Source organism: Delphinus delphis, chromosome 14, assembly GCF_949987515.2.
Source record: "Delphinus delphis chromosome 14, mDelDel1.2, whole genome shotgun sequence".
Taxonomy (NCBI): Eukaryota; Metazoa; Chordata; class Mammalia; order Artiodactyla; family Delphinidae; genus Delphinus; species Delphinus delphis.
The window spans coordinates 41,040,107-41,059,239 of record NC_082696.1 but is presented as its reverse complement, the minus strand read 5'-3'; the positions used below and the strand labels follow the sequence as shown (position 1 = coordinate 41,059,239).

Sequence of the window (19,133 nt, the reverse complement as noted above, 5' to 3'; positions counted from 1 at the left end):
CTTCTTAATTCTTTTTTTTTTTTTTTTTTTTGTGCTGTACGCGGGCCTCTCACTGTTGTGGCTTCTCCCGTTGCGGAGCACAGGCTCCGGAGGCACAGGCCCAGCGGCTTACGGGCCCAGCTGCTCCGCGGCATGTGGGATCTTCCCGGACCGGGGCACGAACCCGTGTCCCCTGCATCAGCAGGCAGACTCTCAACCACTGCACCACCAGGGAAGCCCTCTCCTTAATTCTTAACTTATGATTCCATACAGCAGGGCAGGTCTGATTGATTGCATTAAATTGAAAAAGACTTCTTGGAAAAGAACTTTCATTTTCAGAAATATCTTAATCCTCTTCTCAGTGTTTGGCCCCAATTATTAGAGCTGTTTTTTTTAAAGAGTATTTCTCTGAGCCCTAAGATTAGAGAATACTTCTTTGCTAGCTATTCCTCCAAACATCCTGTCAGCTTTCTACTCAATGAACTATAAGCGAGGAACAAGCAAGCATTAATAACAACTGTCCCACTACAAACCAATGCAATAACAGTTTAGTAACAATTGCTCCGCTACTAACATATGGTAACTATCCTTTACCTTACTGAGAACCAGTGGAAACATGAGATTTTACAAACTCATTGCTTAAAGAGAGGTTATTGTCTATAAGACTTGCCTATGTTTAGGCTTAGCATACACATTCATTTATAAATGGTACTTTAAAGTATGTGTTGTATTAACATTCTGAGGATTACAACTCCTTTTAACAGATTAAATAGCAACATTAAACTTTATAGCTTAGTATAACATATGTCTGAGCAGCTTTTAACTTCATATTTAAGTAACATGATAAATCTCTTTAGATGAACAAAGTGCAAATTCTTTGGGCCACAAAGATAGGCAAGATCAACATCTTCTCTCTGTCAGTAGATTGGTTTTACCACGAAGGTCCAGAAGCACCCTCAAGTAGCAGTGCAATCTATATATCACTAATTATGGTCAGAGGGAACAGATCAGTATCCTTATAGCCAAAACCCAAATCATCACCCTTGGCAGACACTGATTAGCATTCGGATAGAAAATATTAAATAACTCCATCCGACAGGATAATTAACTCAGTTATCTGCACCATTAGGATGTAATGCTGCTCTAAAACAGAGCTTTTACAAGAGCAATACTAAGGCAAATGTCACTTCTTTCATGCTCCATGGCATGGAGCTCTGGACCTAAGTCAAGAACTCATTCAGGCATTCAAGAAGATCCAAAGTTGCTTTTTGAGGTCCATTTACAACCTTCAGATAGAGAACCCTACAGCTTATTTTCCTGAAGAATAGGATGGCATTCCGGTTGGATAAGAGACCAATCTGGACCTTTAAAGTAAAAAATAAAGTCACTGTTGCCACCAATACCTCTGTTATTTTTCAGGAAAAAAAACGGTGTAATTGTTGACATAATCCCTTGAATCTGTGGGTAGAACGAGTGAATATAAGACAAATTCTCTAATGGGACACAATAAAACCAACTAGAAAATTGTAAGTTGAAGCACTTTAAGATGATTAGGAGATGGGACTTTCCCGGTTGCACAGTGGTTAAGAATCTGCCTGCCTGTCAAGGGGACACGGGTTCGATCCCTGGTCCAGGAAGATTCCACATGCCATGGAGCAACTAAGCCCATGTGCCACAGCTACTGAGCCTGTGCTCTAGAGCCTGAGAGTTACAACTACTGAGCCCGTGTGCCACAACTGCTGAAGCCCACGCACCTAGAGCCTGTGCTCCAAAATAAGAGAAGCCACTGCAATGAGAAGCATGCGCACTGCAACTAAGAGCCACAACTACTAAGCCCGCTTGCCGCAACTAGAGAAAGCCCGCGAGCAGCAACGAAGACCCAACGCGTTCAAAAAAAAATGATTAGGAGAGTAAATCAAGATAGCTGTCTTGAATTTATGTTTGTTATTAATTTTGATATGGGAAGTATTATCATTTAGATATTATTGATAAACTTTTATATTTTCAAAGGAAAATACGGCAATACCCAAAGAAAGAACTGCAACAAATATGTTTCAAGACCCTTCAAATTAGGAATAGTAAAATAAACAGAAATTCGAGACCTGTGACTATGGCTTTTAAAAGTATATTTTTAAAGTATATTTTGAAGGGTATAACCCAAGACTATCAATAACAGTCTTTAAACGATATTTTTACATAAAAATCTTTTAACTCACTGAATAAAATCTTATAAAAATACAAAAATACAATTTTAAAGAAACAAAGCTCAGTATCTTAGCCATCACTCAACCTATAGCCTAATCCCTTTATCTTACAAGTAAGGAAGCCAAAGAATTTGCTCTTCTTCTCTTCTAAATACTCTGGGCTTCTCTGATGGTGCAGTGGTTAAGAATCCATCTGCCAATGCAGGGGACACAGGTTTGAGCCCTGGTCCGGGGAGATCCCACATGCCGCAGAGCAACTAAGCCCATGAGCCACAACTACTGAGCCTGTGCTCTAGAGCCCGCGAGCCACCACTACTGAGCCCAAGTGCCACAACTACTGAAGCCCGTGCGCCTAGAGCCCGTGCTCTGCAACAAGAGAAGCCACCGCAATGAGAAGCCCGCGCACCGCAACGAAGAGTAGCCCCACTCGCCCCAACTAGAGAAAGCCCGCGTGCAGCAACAAAGACCCAATGCAGCCAAGAATAAAAAAATAAATTTATAAAAATAAATAAATAAATACTCTGATATCCTCTATTAGTTTCCCTCTGCTTCCTAATAGGTCCCCACAGTCCATGGAATACATTCATGTCACCTGCTCATGGTCTGAGGCCAGCCAACTGCCTTCTGTTACCTTGTCTATTACCTTGAGAGGCCTTTTTGCTTAGTCCTTTTAAATAAATGATTCCAGAGTTTCTCAGGCTACCACTGGGCATGAAAGCAAAGAACTGCTGCAGTATTTGGGGGAGGTTTGGGGCAGTAATGCTATATATGCCAGACAAGGGACCTGGACACTATTCGGGTCTCACGTCACTAAAGTCTACTTTCCCGTCTTCCATCATTAGACTCTGGAAGAATCTAGTTCTCATTCCCCTACCTTTCTGGAGGTGAGGGACAGCGGAGGAAACACATTTTCCATTCTCTCCTCCATATATAAGCTGAAGACAAGCTCATTATTATTTACTGGTAGGTAGCTGAATTTACTCAAAAATAACAAGGCAGGAAAAAAGTATTATTAAGAAATAAACCGTCAGAAGGAAATCTAATTTTTTGTTCATTGCCTTAATTTTTCACACTCAGTTCTATTGGTAATATCCGAGCTACCAGACGTCATATTCAACCAAAGAGCTGTAGAACCTTACAAAATCCCTCACTCCTTGGGCCTGTTTTCTCATATTTAAAATAAAAAGACTGAACACATCAATCTCCAAGGTCCCTTTGTATTGGAATACTGTCTCCTTTATATTCTAAATTCAATTATAAGGCAGATTAAACATAGACTCATCTGCTTGTACTTTAAGTCAGTGATCTCCAAAATGGGGTACATATGGCAATTAATTAGAGGAGTAGGAACAAAATATTAAAACTTTTAATTTATATACATTTTTAATCCAAAGAGGTAGGAAAAAGACTCTGCTTTATGCTACCTTTACACTCTGAACCATGCTGGTATTCTCACTTGGTCTGTGGGAGAACAGGAGCTCCACAAAGCAGAGGGGTCAGCAGGGAAACACCCTTTCTTTGTCCATTCTCAACATACAGCATGTTACTTGTGATTGGTTACGGAGATTTACAGATATTATCAAATGCTTACCAGATAGACAAGAGGCTTACAAGAATTTTTGCAAAGTAATCTCAGATTAAAAATAATACCAATAGTGAAATAAGTGAGGCAGAGAAAGACAAATATCACGATACCATTTATATGTGGAATCTAAAAAAATGACACAAATGAACTTATTTATGAAACAGAAATAGACTCACAGACATAGAAAACGAACTTATGGTTACCAAAGGGGAAAGGGGGAGGGATAAACTGGGAAATTGGGATTAACAGATACATACTACTATATATAAAATAGATAAACAACAAGGACCTACTGCATAGCACAGGGAACTATATTTAGTATTTTGTAATAACCTATAATGGAAAAGAATCTGAAAAAGAATACACATACACACACACACACACACACACACACACACGTGTATATGTGCGAGTATGTATAACTGAACTTAAAAAAACACCAATAATGCAAACATAAGTGAATGACTCAAAAACACCAGGGTCAACTTTTCCTGTTCTTAAAACAAGCTCTCTGTCAACCTCATTACAAGGTAAAGCAATGACTGTGGAATTAGATTAGCTCTAACAAGATGTAGCCCTCCTTAATTATCAAGAAGTAGTATTAGAAGAGTCCACTGTCCTTAATTATGAACCTTTTCCTTGGTGTACAGTGGGTATTGAGGTTTGTTAAAAATGAAAGTACATATATGAAATTTAAAAAAAATATTTCATATATAAATTGACAAAAGGTTATACTGGGAATTCCCTGGCAATCCAGTGGTTAGGACTCTGAGCTTCCACTGCAGGGGGCATGGGTTCAATCCCTGGTCAGGGAACTAAGATCTCTCATGCACATGATGTGGCCAAAAGAAAAAAAAAAGTTTAAACTGATAAGGGTCTACAGTCAACAAAGGTTAAAGGCTTATTTATGGGAAAGTGGATGCAGCTGCTCCTGGATGCACGTGGAGTGTTGAGATGAGCTACTTCATGGTATTACTGACTCGGCAGCCATTTTGTTTTGCCAAGTGTCTTGCAGGGGCTTTAAACGGACACTAGCCCCTCATGCAAGAGTGTGCCCTCGATTAACAGCCCCAGAGTCCCAAGCAAATGTCAGTTCCTGATATGACTCCCTCTGTGATCATGTCTCCCCCACCTCCCAGGGCCTTCTCCTTGTGCACCCCTTAGAAAAGACCACTGTGGAGCTTACCAATTGGTTTGAATTGACCAATTTGGCCTTAGCTTTGGAACCCCAAAGCACTTCGCCCACCCTAATAACGGCATGTGCCCCAGGTCCTGTCTTTCTGTCTGTCTGTAGTCTGCCTTGATCTCCCTGTGTGGCCCCTGCGGGTGAGTCATGTACCTTCTCAGGACCTGTTAAGTAATAAACTTCTCTATTTCAATTTCTTTTGTGGTCTTTCATTGAACTGCAGCTCACCATGACACCCTGGGCTCCATTTAACAAACGTTCATCTAACAAAGTCACAATAATGCGCCATGGTGCAGTGCAAAAGCATGAGCACTGGAGTCACACAGACCTGTGTTAGGCTCACAGCCCCGACACACAACTAGCTGTGTGGTCTAGATAAGCCTCTGAGGCTCCGATTTCTAATCTGTAAAGGTGTGAAAATAATACCCATCTCACAGGGTTGTTGTGAGACTTGAACAAGAATACTTGGCACATGTAGGTCTTAATAAATATTAATTTCTTTTTCCTTACTCTTAGTTTGCCAAAAAACAAAGGCATGGATTTGTGTAGTAAGGGAGGGCAAGTTAAGAATATAGTATGATACTACTTAAAACTGCATTATTTGTTTCTGCTAGGGTACAGTACAATAATCTGCCCCCCAAGAGAATTTATTTATGTTAACTGAGATTTAAGAACTGAATTGGCAGCTTTTTTTAACTTACCATATTAAAATTTAGATTTTCGTCAACCCATGCTTTTGCCTCTTCAAATTCGTCTTTCATTTTCATAATAAAAAGTGTATCTAGGGCATCTACTATTGTTGCTCCTTGGATATTACCTGAAAATATCAGAAAAATATTTACTCAGTAAAACACCTTTGACAGATCCATACATGCACATTGACCACACCTTGGAAAGGAAGTGGATAATACTGAATTTACTGGTAAACCAGAATACTGAACACAGTCTAAACATCTTTCAGTGAAAGAAAATTGAAAAGTTGCATCAAAACCAAACTGAAAACTATCACAGGTTATAGATTGGTACACTAATCTTTAAAGTCTCTTCTGAGTTGCAGAAAATGAATCTCTTAGAAATTTCATTTGGGATTGCATTCTCTAGCAAGAAAAAAAAAAAAGACCTGAAACCAAGGAGCAACACACTTATTAATTTTAATGTAATTACATCAAAGTGCACCTGTGCAAAACTCTTAAACTATAAATAGATCTAAAATTGTTTAGTGATAGCTCTAAGAAACCATTACTCAAAAATGGAATTCTACCCCCTCTTTTTGCAGCCCTGACTGATCCTAACCTCTCCTCCCATCCTCCTAGCCAGTCGTGACTCTCATGTATTTCCTCTGAACTCCCTCGGCAGGAAGACTTTACATTGCTCTTGCACTCACCACTTTCTGTTTTCCATTATAACTACTTTTATGCATCTCCTTTTAGTCTGTAAACTTCCTTAGAATAGAGAAGTCATGTCTTATTCACCTCCACATTCCATACTAAGAGACTCAGTATGTTTTTAAGGCTTAATAATAAATTAAAAAACTATCACTGTATTAACAGAGAGCCAAGTAATCTCTTCGATAAAGACTATGGCGGGCTTCCCTGGTGGCGCAGTGGTTGACAGTCCGCCTGCCGATGCAGGGGACACGGGTTCGTGCCCCGGTCCGGGAGGATCCCGCATGCCATGGAGCGGCTAGGCCTGTAAGCCATGGCCGCTGAGCCTGCGCATCCGGAGCCTGCGCATGCGGAGTGTTCCGCAACGGGAGAGGCCACAGCGGTGAGAGGCCTGCGTACCGCAAAAAAAAAAAAAAAAAAAAAAAAAAAAAAGACTATGGCAAATTTACACAAAACTGACTTCTTAATACCGTGAACAACTTATAGAGATAAAAGCAAAAATAGAATTAAAATTTTTTAAAAGTTATAGTAAACAATAAAAAATTAGGACCTTTGAGTCTGCATGAAGTTTCTGAGTTTCTCTCTTCAATTCCTACCTCCCATCACCCATGTTAACTAGTCACCGTGTCCTCAAAAACACTACTCTAGTAACATCTGAAATCACTTGTACTGCCATGACTCCAGGTGTGGCTCTTTTCATCTCTAAAGTGTGTCACTGTGATCGACCAGCCAGCCTTTTCCCCACTCTTCCAGCTCTCCCTAACCATTCCTGCAATGCCTTTCTCCCTACCAGAGAGCCTATGGTTCTTCAGAACTTCCTATGAATATCTATTGAACCACCTGGTGCTTTGATAATTCACTATCTACACATACGTCTTCTGCACTAGGTCATGAACTTTGCAGAGACTTGTATTGTGTTTCTTAACACCAGTGCTGGAAAGAGAGCCAAACACATGGAAGGTCCTAAATAAATGGAAAAGCATAATGGGGTGATTAGGAGCAGACTCTGACCTTAGCCACATGTGGGTTCAAGTCCCAGCTCAGCCAGTTAGTAGGTGGCTAACACTGGGCAAGCTGTTCTCTCAGCTTCGTATTTCTCATCTATAAAATACATATAATAATGAGGTTAAATGAGAAGATGCACAAATGGCACGTGGCACATAGTGTCAGCTGATACTGTTGTTATATGATTTGATACTATTTAACACCTTTAGTTAAAGTATAGAAAGTCACCTTTTCTATGGTGAATTCAGAAGCATCAGACCAAGGTTCCCTCCTCTTCATCCTGTTACTTATAGACAAAATTGTGGGAACTGAAGAGGAATTGAGTTCAGTGAGAAGGGCACTGGGTAGCTCTGTGACCCAAGGAATCTACCTAACACTTCTGTTACCTAGCTTCTGCACCTCCACGATGGGAATGTTTTTAATACCTAGAGTACTCATCACAGAGGGATGCTGTGAGGACCAAAAGCAATAAAATGATGCCAAAGTGGATAAATGGAAGTTTAAATAACTGACGACTCCATCCTCACTTTCTCTTCCACTGCACAAAACAGGAGAAATTTAGAGCCAATGTTGAGAGTCACTGAGATACAGTGAAGGTCACCACGGCTGGCTGCCTTGGCCAGCTTATTGATAAAGACACAGCTTTTACCTGACAGGAAGCAGTTAATGCAGCCAACATATGCTCCTCTGCTTGGTACCACATGGGAGCTGAAAATCATGATACTGTGCCCATATCCATTAAATAAGGATCTCTGGAAGTGTGCCCCAGGCATCAGTATTTTTTCAAGGGATGCAGGTGGTTCTAAAGTGCAGCCAGTGCTCTGTCTGAAGGACACACTATGCACATTCCCTGCAGACAACTCCATCAGGTATGCAAGTTTCCTAGCAACACAGTCTGGAGGATCACACAAACTTTTTCCATCACCCACAAGTTCAGTCGATTGGAGAGAAGTTACTGTCAGTAAGGAGCCAAAGCACACTCTACTCACCAAACAAACTGCTTGAATGGCCTCCTTTTGATACAGGCTTCAGTTCATTTTTTCCCCAGGCATAACGTTTATAATTATTCCAAGCATGTTTCATCATCTGAGAAAAGAAATGAAAACGGGATTATATTTTGAATTTGAGATGTTTTTGTTTCAAAATAGATCATATATTGAAGACCTAAAGGTTAAAACATTAAAACTCACTGCTTTGTTAAAAGGATGATAATTAAAAGGGTGACAAAGGGTATGAATAAGCTGGAACACACACATAACACACAAATACACATCATCCCTTTATGTTTACAAGTGGAGATTTTTTTAATCCATTTAATCCTATTTCATATACATATTTTCAAAAGTCAGTTCTCAGCAACAGAAACTTAGCTTATCATAAAAGGATGAACCATTCTTACATTTATCTATTTCATCCTCATGATGCATTAAATCTGCAGAGACTGCATACTTAAAATTCACATTTTTGCATAAGGTTCTCTGTACTTAGTATATAGACAAATATCCAAAAGTTATGACTTTAAACACTTTGATGTATCTTGACCAAGTCTATATGGAGAAATATTTTTAAATATCTATAGGAAATGAAAAAAAGAAACTCTACGGGTATACATAGATTTTGGAAAACTTCAGCTTAGTATAATTAATCTTTAATTGCATACATATCTGTGTGCACATATGTAACTGAAGACTAATTCTACATATTCCCAACCTAGACTCCTTGTACCAGGAATGTTTTTAAAGCCCCAAACTCTCTGCCATAAATCAGTTGTATACCTTTTTTAATTTTAACAAAATTAATTTATCTACATATAATGAAAACCAATCAATTTCTCCTGACTTATAGACCAATTTCTGACCTATTGTGCTAGATATTAACTCTAGCAGAAAGTGAATAATTTTCAAGGGGAGAAATTGTTCTCTAAGAACCTATCAAAGTTATACAAAAATTTGTATAACTATCGTGTAATAGTTGTACAAATTTTTTTCAATGACTCCAAGAATATACTGTAGATAATTATTTTTGCATACTTTTTATTAAAAGCGTTGAGGACTCCTCACCTGTCTAGAATTTATTCATGCCACTATTCCCAATCCATTAGCAACAGTAATTAAAATATGGACATAATCTGGAAATATTCTAATCTGGCTCCATATTTTAAAATATCTTAAAAAGCATCACATAAAGTATAAATACTATGTAAAGGCTGTTTATCACTAAAAATCTGCAGTGAGATCAATACAATTTTATTAATAAGAAAGTCTTCATATGTCCCTGAAAACAATAATGCACATCTTTCTTTAATCAATTTGTATATTTTCTTCCTATCTCACCAGTACTGCTACTAATAATAGCTACCAAAAAATCTGTACTATCTGCTGGGTACTCTGCTAAATGCTTTAAATTCAGTATAGTATTCAATTCTTGTTACAACGTTATGAAATGCGTTGTATTATCATTGTTTGGTAGATGAAGAAACTGAGACTTTTAGAAGTGAAAACACAAACAACTTTACTCAAAGTCATGACATTTCTCCACAGCTGTGGAGCCAGGGTTCATCCCTGTGTTGGTCTGACTCCAAAGCCAACGGCATTAACCATACACTGCATCAACTTCCTTTAATGAGTCGGCAACAGAATCTTCCTTTGATGAATCAGATTGCTGATCTTCTAACAATCAATAGAATGTGGATCTCGTAGTGTTTTTGAGATTTTCTCTTATAAATTAATTTTGTTGGACAGTATAAAAGGTTTGAAGGTAAAATAACCTGATTTATAATCCCTATCATATCACCAATTAGTCTCATAATCATGGATGAGTCACAGTTTTGCGAGACTTTCTTTATCTGAAAACTTGGGATCATAATTCCTCACAGGGTGCATGTAAGGATTACATGAGCATGTAATGTGGCCTGTGTGATGGCTCCCGGCACACATGGCGAATAATCACACGCTTATTGAATTTTAAGCCTATATTGAGATCAATTAAATTCACATCACAGAAACAAAAACCAATGAGCCTCTGAAAAGACTAGGTACATGAACACTAGGTATAAAAACACCTTGAGATTACATCTCAATTTGACTTGGTTTTCCCATTAAATGTACTGTATTTGGTAAACTCTTCATTCCTATTCCAAGGATAAATTCAGAAGCTTTTGGAATACACCTGATGCAAGAACAGAAAAAAAAAATGTTATGATGATTTGTTTCAGCTCCAAGTCTGAATCGAAACCAGTGCCATGTACTATTAATAACTCAAAGACAGCAGAAAACTTTCCTATAGAAGACTGTTGTCCAAAATTATCATTTATACAATGTACCACTAGAACAGAACCTCTCTGAGTTACCACTGTAGTATATATTAACTTTCCTTATCTCGTTTTCCCCCAAAGAGAAAATCTGACACCAACTGCTTATCTGCCTACATTTCAAAAGTTGCTGTGACCCATTTCTCAAAATGGGCTCCTCATCCCATGGGATTTCTATGTGCAAAGTTAGAAAAGAAAAAGAAAACAATGTGGTCAAAGTGCCCTGTATGGAGCTCTAAGAGTGGTTTCTCCAAGAATCTGTGAAATGAGGAACAGCCATATTGGTCATGGATTCCAGTGGTTGGTCACCTCTGGAAATGATTTACCACTTTAAAGCCAAATAAGACTTCATGTGTGTGTTTGTGTCTGTGTGTGTGTAGAACAACAATGAGATTAAATTCACAGGTCATATATACAATCAACTTTGTAACTCAGATTTATGACATACAAATATTTGAAAGCATCAAAATGCTACTAGCCTCTAATTTTACAGTATTAAGCCACTAGCCAGCTAAGGGACCATGAGAATGAAAGCATTTACTCTTTCCAGACTCAGTATGCTCAGGAGCTGACAGGACAAGAAGGTCACTTTTAAAATTCAACCACAAAGATGTCCATAGATAGGATTAATCCTTCATCTTCATAGGCTCCTTCATTTTGTTTCGTAGTCTTTCATCACTTTAATCAGGGTTAGGCAGCCTGACATCTGAGGTAGAAAGATTAAAACAGGCCTAATTCCATGTTGATTAGGATTTCAAACTCCATACTGAAACCCTAATAAAAAAAAGATAAACTGAAAACAAACCAAAGATTTTTGTTTGAATTTTATTTTTTCCTGAATATTCATATTTGCATTGGTCATACAGCTAACATACAGTGTGAAGGGAAATAAATGCGATTTTGTAATAGTAATCCTTTGTTTTGACCCAGAGAAGCTGGAATTAGGCATGAAATATCCAAAAAATAGCATGACTTCTCCTTGACTCTATGCTTATTGAAGATTCTTTGATTAGCACTTTGTTATCAATTGGCATCAGGGCTGCATAATTAGTGCCACTTATTGAGTGTCCGCTACACTATGCGTGATAAGATGCTAAAGGACCAGCAGGGAAATGTACATGAGTCTATCATGCTTATAATCTAATAGATAAGATGGAAGCTTAACGTTTTCCCTTCTTACACACTCACAAATGTTTATAAATATGAGAACAATAAGAAAAGCAATTAAATGTTGTGCATAACTCCATGAAAGGATGCTCAACAACACTAATCATTAGAGAAATGCAAATCAAAACTACAATGAGGTATCACCTCACACTGGTCAGAATGGCCATCATCAAAAAGTCTACAAACAATAAACGCTGGAGAGGGTGTGGAGAAAAGGGAACCCTCTTGCACTGTTGGTAGGAATGTAAATTGATACAGCCACTATGGAGAACAGTATGGAGGTTCCTTAAAAAACTAAAAATAGAGCTACCATATGATCTAGCAATCCCACTCCTGGGCATATATCTGGAAGATGAAAACTCTTAATTTGAAAAGATATATGAACCCCAATGTTTACAGTGGCACTGTTCACAATAGCCAAGACATGGAAAAACGTCTATCAACAGATGAACAGATAAAGAAGATGTGTTATATATATATATACAATGGAATATTACTCAGTCATTAGAAAGAAGTAACGCCATTTGCAGCACCATGGATGGACCCAGAAATTATCCTACTAAGTGAAGTCAGAGAAAAACAAGTATCATATGATATCAATTATATGTGGAATCTAAAGAAATGATACAAATGAACTTATTTACAAAACAGAAACAGAGTCATGGACATTGAGAACAAACCTATGGTTCCCAAAGGGGAAGGGTTGGGCAGGGACAAATTAGGAGTTTGGGCTTAACAGATACACACTACCATATATAAAACAGATAACAAGGACCTACTGGACAGCACAGGGAACGATATTCAGTATGTTGTAATAAAGTATAATGGAAAAGAATCTGAAAAGATTCAGTTAAAGTGATATAACTGAATCACTTTGCTGTACATCTGAAACACAACACTGTAAATCAAATATACTTCAATTTTAAAAAAATTTTGTAACTAACAGTTTGTTTCAATTTTATGTCCTAATCAAGGGCATGGGAAGCAATGAATAAAGAAAACTGTGCTTGAATTTCCCCAGGTATGTGTAGATTTCATAACCTACGTTTTTGTTGCTAAGAACTACCCTTAGCAAATGTTTTTATTTACTGATTCTTTAATCACATGATTTTAAGTTACTCATAAGGCACATTAAAAATCTTTTTGAAAATCTCACTCCTTTTTTTTCCAGACAGGTTTGATGAGGATTTGGGGCTTTCACTGCCTCTTTTAAAAAGCATACAAGTTCAAGTCCCACTTACAGGGCCATCCTGTGAGGTCTTATACAAAATCTCTATAGTCTGACAGTGTGATCTGGGTCCCTGGCCCCACCAGGGCCTGGTGCCTGACCCACAGGGAGACAACTGAGGGCTGGCCATGAGCCTTCGAGGTGAGGCACCCACAGTGTGACGCTCTCTCCAACGGATGGACCAACCCAATCATCTACTCTACCTAGGGGAGTATAACTGGGAGATAGTCACAGAGAATCCGGAGGCCAGAGAGTGATGTAGGAGCAGAGAAGTACAAATACATAAAGAAAAAAACCCACAAGAAAGAGTCACGAAGCAGTTGAAACCATGAGGGAGACGGAAGGCAAGGAGAGAAAAATAAGAAACTGGGAAGCAGGTATGGGGTGCTTGGTTAGTTACATGGTGCCCCAGGGGAGTTATGTTAGGTTTGTAGAGCCTCTGTAAAACAGCAAACTATGCTGCTGAATGCTGACTGTTGATGAATTACCTTCCTCTCCTCCATGAGGCATGGCTCTTTGCCTGCTGAGACTGTTTACTTACTTCCCCGTGTGTCCTTATAGAAAATCCTCTTGTTTACTGAGGAGGAATGTATAAGAGCGGTCACAGGAACAGGCATCTAACAAACTGGGCTCATATCTGAGCTCTGCCATCATCGGTGTGACTCTAAGTGAGACAATTAATCTCTCTGAGCCCACTTTCCACACCCATTAAAGGTACATAAATAAAACTACCAGTCCAGTGGCACTCACATTCCCGCTGTCCTAGAGGACATGAAGGAGCTGTATCCGGTTCAGCTGAGGACTAGGGCAGGGGCCAGTCTACCTCCCTGATTGCTGAAGTGGAAATTGGTGGCCTTCACTCTTAAAATTACACTTACAATGGATGCTTGGAACGACGCTGATTTTAAATGCCTGTCAGTAGTTTCCACCAAACTTTGTCTGACATTACTTGATTATCCCATGAAAGAAAGTAACGTCTGAAACTTCCAGATAAAAATCTCAACACAACACATTTTCAGGATCACTGTATCAATCTTCTTTCCTTTCATCTTTGGTGGAACAGGGAAATGGAAGAAAGGAAACAAGATTAAAAAGTATTTTCAGGGAATCAAGTCACAGCTTCACCAAACCCTTGCTTATCCACTGGAAAAAAAAATTTCTAGATATGTGAACACGCGACAACAATCTTGCCGCCCCTTCCTCTTATCTGGTGTAGTCCTGCTCCCTACATTTCCCTGTGGGAATGAAGACTGAGAGTGAGCCAGCAGGAGACCCTGGGCTGAGGATGCCATCCCAGGGAGCAAGGCAAGGCAGGTGGGCTTCAGCTGGGGGAGCCGGAGCCCTGCTGCCTAAGGGCCTGATCTCTCAGACTCTCAGTTTCTCATCTTTAAAAACAATAACTGAAGGAAACCAACGTCCCACTGAGGTGCAGGATGTTAACAGTGGAGGAGGTGCTGTGAACCTAAAACTGCTCTAAAAATGAAAGTCTGTATCCAAAAAAAAAAAAAGAGAGAGAGAGAGAGAATAGCATTGTCTTCCTCACATCATGGTCTGGAGATCAAATCTGATAATGTCTGGCTGGAGGGAGACATCCAAAGAGTGTTCCTGGCCTTCATGCACATCTCCGCCTCACCGCCCCACCAGGTGCAGGAGTTAAACAGAGATAAGGGAGAGCAGTGCAAAGGAAAGCAGACACTGTGCTACACTCACAGCAGACAGGGCAATTCAGGGAGAGAAAAATTAACAGGGTAGGAAAGAGGTCAATGTCACTGAGAGGTGACAGAACGTAGAGCATGGTATAACTCTGCACTCCCAGACACTGCAAGCCTGGAGTCTACCACAATTACAGGCGTTTAGCATCCTCTTACCCTAAACGGTATTAGGATGCCACCTAAGACAGTACTGGGAAGATCCTCCCCTTAACACAGTGTCCTGGGAAAGCCCAGAGTCCAGCCACCTTCTATCTGTCCTCACCCAGAATGGAGAAAAACCCTCCCAGCCGTGATAGTTTCCAATTTTACCCCGTATCAAATTAAAACACTCATTCAGCACCTTGCTCAATTTATCTCTTTCGAAAGCTGAAATATATTAGTTCTCTCTCCCCTTCCCCAAGGCTGTTAAGGTATTCTATTTCCAAGGTTCTTTTTCCCAAAGTCACAATGACAATTACTACTTATTGAGTACTTATTGGTGGCAGGGCGTGAATTACAAAGATGATGGAGTAAGGGTGCCAGATTTAGGAAATAAAAACCTTGCATGGGACACACACATACTAAAAAAGCATTTATGTTTATCTGACATGCAAATTTAACAGAGTCCTGTATTTCATCCAGCAGCCCTAGTAGAGAGGGATAGGACACACTGACTCCTTGGTTCTGTGTCCAGGGCCAGCTCCCTGGATTGTGCCCTGCTCTGCCTTGGGCTCAAAAGAGGGACTGAAAATTCAAGGGCCAGACAGAAATAGAATGGTCAGGTTTAGGGCAACTGGAAATGACAGGGAATGAGGCCAAACAAGAGTGAAGGCCCTGGCTAAAGCCATTTAAAAAAATATTCTTAAAAAAAAATACTAAGCTTGCTTTCAAGGTTTGAGCCAGGTTTTCCAGGGGTCTAGAAAAAAAACAGTATGCTAGCTAAGGGGAAAAAGCATCCGTGAGCCACAGATGGCCCACAGACCAGCCGTCTGCACTGCAAGCCCTGGTTTCTGGGCACATGTCTAGACCTGACTGCTCTGTGCTTAGTAGGCCTGTGGGCATGTCGCTTCCCTCTGGCCCTCTCCCCTAGCTCAGGGAGCAGTGCCCAGCCCACTTCTGAGCCAGGCTGCCTTCTGTGCGTGCTCTCGACTGTCCAGGGCCTGCCAGGACATCAGTGCTGACTCTACCAAGAATTAGTGAGGTCCTCGAGACCTGAGATGTACAAAGCCTTATGCACACACCCCTCAGCAATCCTCTTCCTGCTGGATGAGTGGTAGGTTCACACTTCAGAAAGCATTTATAATTCTAAATCCTACACTGTTCTACAAGTGAAACTGAAGAAGCTGTAAAGGAGAAAGTGCCTTAAATTTGTCCAACACCTGTAAGGCACTGGGAGGCGAACCTGATAACAATTTACCACACACTTAATCCTCCTTAATACCTCTGGGGTATTACTACCCCATTTTACAGATGAGGAAGCAGAGGCCTAGCATAGCACAAAGGAAGAGCGAGGCGTCAAACTCTCTCATTCTGATTCTTTTCCCTGCATCACTTAGGATGCCTTGACCTTTTTTTGCTGCTTGCAAACCTTAAGACGGTCAGCCACAGCCTCCGAGCTCTTCTGCTGCTCCATGCGCAGGGCCAGCCCTACCTGGGGTACAAAGAGACGCGGCTGGGCCTGGCAGCAAAACGGCACACACCAAGTTGGGCTTGTAAACTGGCTCCAGGACAGGACCTGGCAGCACCAGCTTTTCTTGCCTGCATTGTGTCCTTTAACCCTCAGGACCCTCCTTCCCTCCAATTCAGCTCTCTCTCCAGCTCTGTCTCCCAACTCTTCTCCTCTGGCTGTGCAGGCTACTTGGGCAGACAAGATGGCTCTGCCCTGCTCCGACCCTGCCCGTCCCTGGATTTATGGAGAACTGTGAATCCCTCTCCTTCACACCAAGCTGCTGACTGTGCTGACAGCTGCTCTCTTCAGCTGCGGTATTTCCTGAGCTTTATCACCACCACCAGAGCTAAGGGTGGCCAGTTTTTCTTTCCTCTTCTCCACTACTCTACTGCTTATTTCCTGTCTCTGTGTGCAATTTGTTACCACGCATCCCAGGCTGCCTCATAACCAAGGAGGGGATACACGTTCATATTTTCTTCAGATTCAGATGTCCTGAATTCTCCCACAGCCAATTTAGTATACTTTCTTTTTAAAGATAGCAGGAGATATATAAAGGAGTAATTATTTAATGCTAACATTGTATGAACCCTAATGGGCTAATAAACATTAATTCCCAATGAACTGAAAGAGCAGTTAGAGCAGTAATCTCTTTTGAAAAAGACTCAGAATGCCTGATAAAGCCAGTTTTAAAAAATGAGAATTCCAGTTAATTGCCACTTGTAGAGGACAGATTGTCCTGTTTCTAAGAAGAATCTCACACTCCTAAGAAAAAGCCAGTTTTTCTAGGTCTAGCTCAGAGAATTGGGTTATATGCTATTTAATGGTTCTCTTTCTTTGTGACCAAATTCTGACATTATTTTATAAAACTCTGTGCTATTACCAAATGGAAGAGGGTAGAGGACACCCCTCAAAACCCCAAAACTTGACTAAAATGTAAGTATATAACTCTAAAATATTCGAAGAGGTAGTCATTTCACATCTCAAAAGTTGGCCATTAGAAAAACACTTGTTCATATGTGACTATCTAGTATATTTCTTTTTTGGAAAGCAGTACTGTTGGTGAGAATGTTTTCTGTACATAGAGAAAAGCTCTCGATCAGCCAAGGATCTATGACTTGCTGTTATTTACTTCTCAAAAATATCTGTCTCGTAGTTAATGACTGTAGTCTCTTTCCACAGAAGTTGTCACTCGAGTTTAAACACTCAATGTCAGGGTTTTTGTTGTTTGTTTGGTTGATTTTTAATTGATCTAAAACTGCCTTTGTTAGGTTACCCCTGCTAAGTAAGAACTAGCAGGCTAGCAAGTGGGCCTTTGCAGGTCAGATGCCTGCTGATCTTCCCTGCCTGGTCCCCAGGCAAAGACCTAGCAGAGCTTTCCCAAACCTGGGAAACAGCAGCAACTACAGATCTTTCCTGGCAGTTAAGAAAAAATGATATCCCCTGCTGTGATATCATGAAACTCCGTTTATTCTAAGAAGGAAGTCTAAAAAACGTATCCACATAGGAAACAAATACTATCCTCATCAGTGAGTATCTTATCTCAAAAGATTTTTTTTTTAGTTTTAATATTTGTAATAATAAAGCAAGTCCAAACATTCTTTTAACTCATGCATGTCATTTCTACAGCTTCAGATTTTCACTACATTTATCTTTTTTGCAGTAGTGACACAATAATGTTTTAGAACAAGTATGCTCTCCTTTAAGGGATTTGTTCATAAGATTTGTCAAGTTCACGAAGACTAATAAACTTAAATTTTTTCTTCTAATATTCCTTTTTTAAACATTACAAATACTATGAAGTTAGAACATAATTAATGAGAAATGAAAAAATTAGCAAAAATTCTCTAAAAAAATTGCTTAATGAGCAAAAGTTAGAGATATTTGCCTTTTAAAATTATGTTCTTTTCTTCTTATTTTTTTAAGCAAGCAAAGTAGCCCTAGAGAGTCATGACCTGTTCTCCTTCAGTTATCAAGAGGAGAGCTGCAGGATACAGCATTTCTTTGCCTTTTTTTCTTTTGTGTGTATGTTCTTTTATTAGACTTTATTTTTGTTTATAGCAGTTTTAGGTTCACGGCAAAATTGAGCAGAAAGTACAGAGATTTTCCATATACCCCCTACCCACACACCGTACCACCTCCCCTACTACTAATATCATGTTCCAGAATGATACACTTGTTACACTGGTGAGCCTACACTGACACATCACCATCACCAGAAGTCCACAGTTTACACTAAGATTGTTATTGTACATTCTATGGGTTTTGGCGAATGTATAATGACTTGTATCCATCATTATATTATCATACAGAATAGTTTCACTGCCCTAAAAATCCTCTGTGCTCCCCCTTTTCTTCCCTCTTCCCTACCCTACCCTACCCTACAACCACTGATCTTTTTACTGCCTCCATAGTTTTGCCTTGTCCAGAATGTCATATAGTTGAAATCATATAGTATGTAGCCTTTTCAGACTGGCTTCTTTCACTTAGTAAATATGTACTTAAGGTTCCTCTATGTCTGAATTTTCATGGCTTAGTAGCTCATTTCTTTTTAGCACTGAATAATATTCCATTGTCTGCATGTCTCACATTTTATTTATCCATTTACCTTCTGAAGGACATCTTGGTTGCTTCCAAGTTTTGGCAATTATGAATAAAGCTGATATCAATAGGAGAGTTGCAGGGATGAGTGTTCCCTTTTCAAATGAAAACCAGAAATCACTATTT

General features: G+C 39.7%; 1 protein-coding gene across 2 annotated transcripts in view; it reads right to left on the bottom strand.

The window, feature by feature from the left end:
- The window catches only part of MAN1A1 (mannosidase alpha class 1A member 1), a 179,589-nt gene that overhangs the window by 124,089 nt on the left and 36,367 nt on the right, over positions 1 to 19,133 (bottom strand). For both annotated transcript variants that reach the window (XM_060030030.1, XM_060030031.1), the window contains exons 2-3: positions 8,334 to 8,430; positions 5,656 to 5,771 (exon numbers count right to left, since the gene is read on the bottom strand). In XM_060030030.1, the coding sequence (XP_059886013.1) occupies positions 5,656 to 5,771; positions 8,334 to 8,430 (213 nt within the window). The remainder of the gene's footprint in view (positions 1 to 5,655; positions 5,772 to 8,333; positions 8,431 to 19,133) is intronic.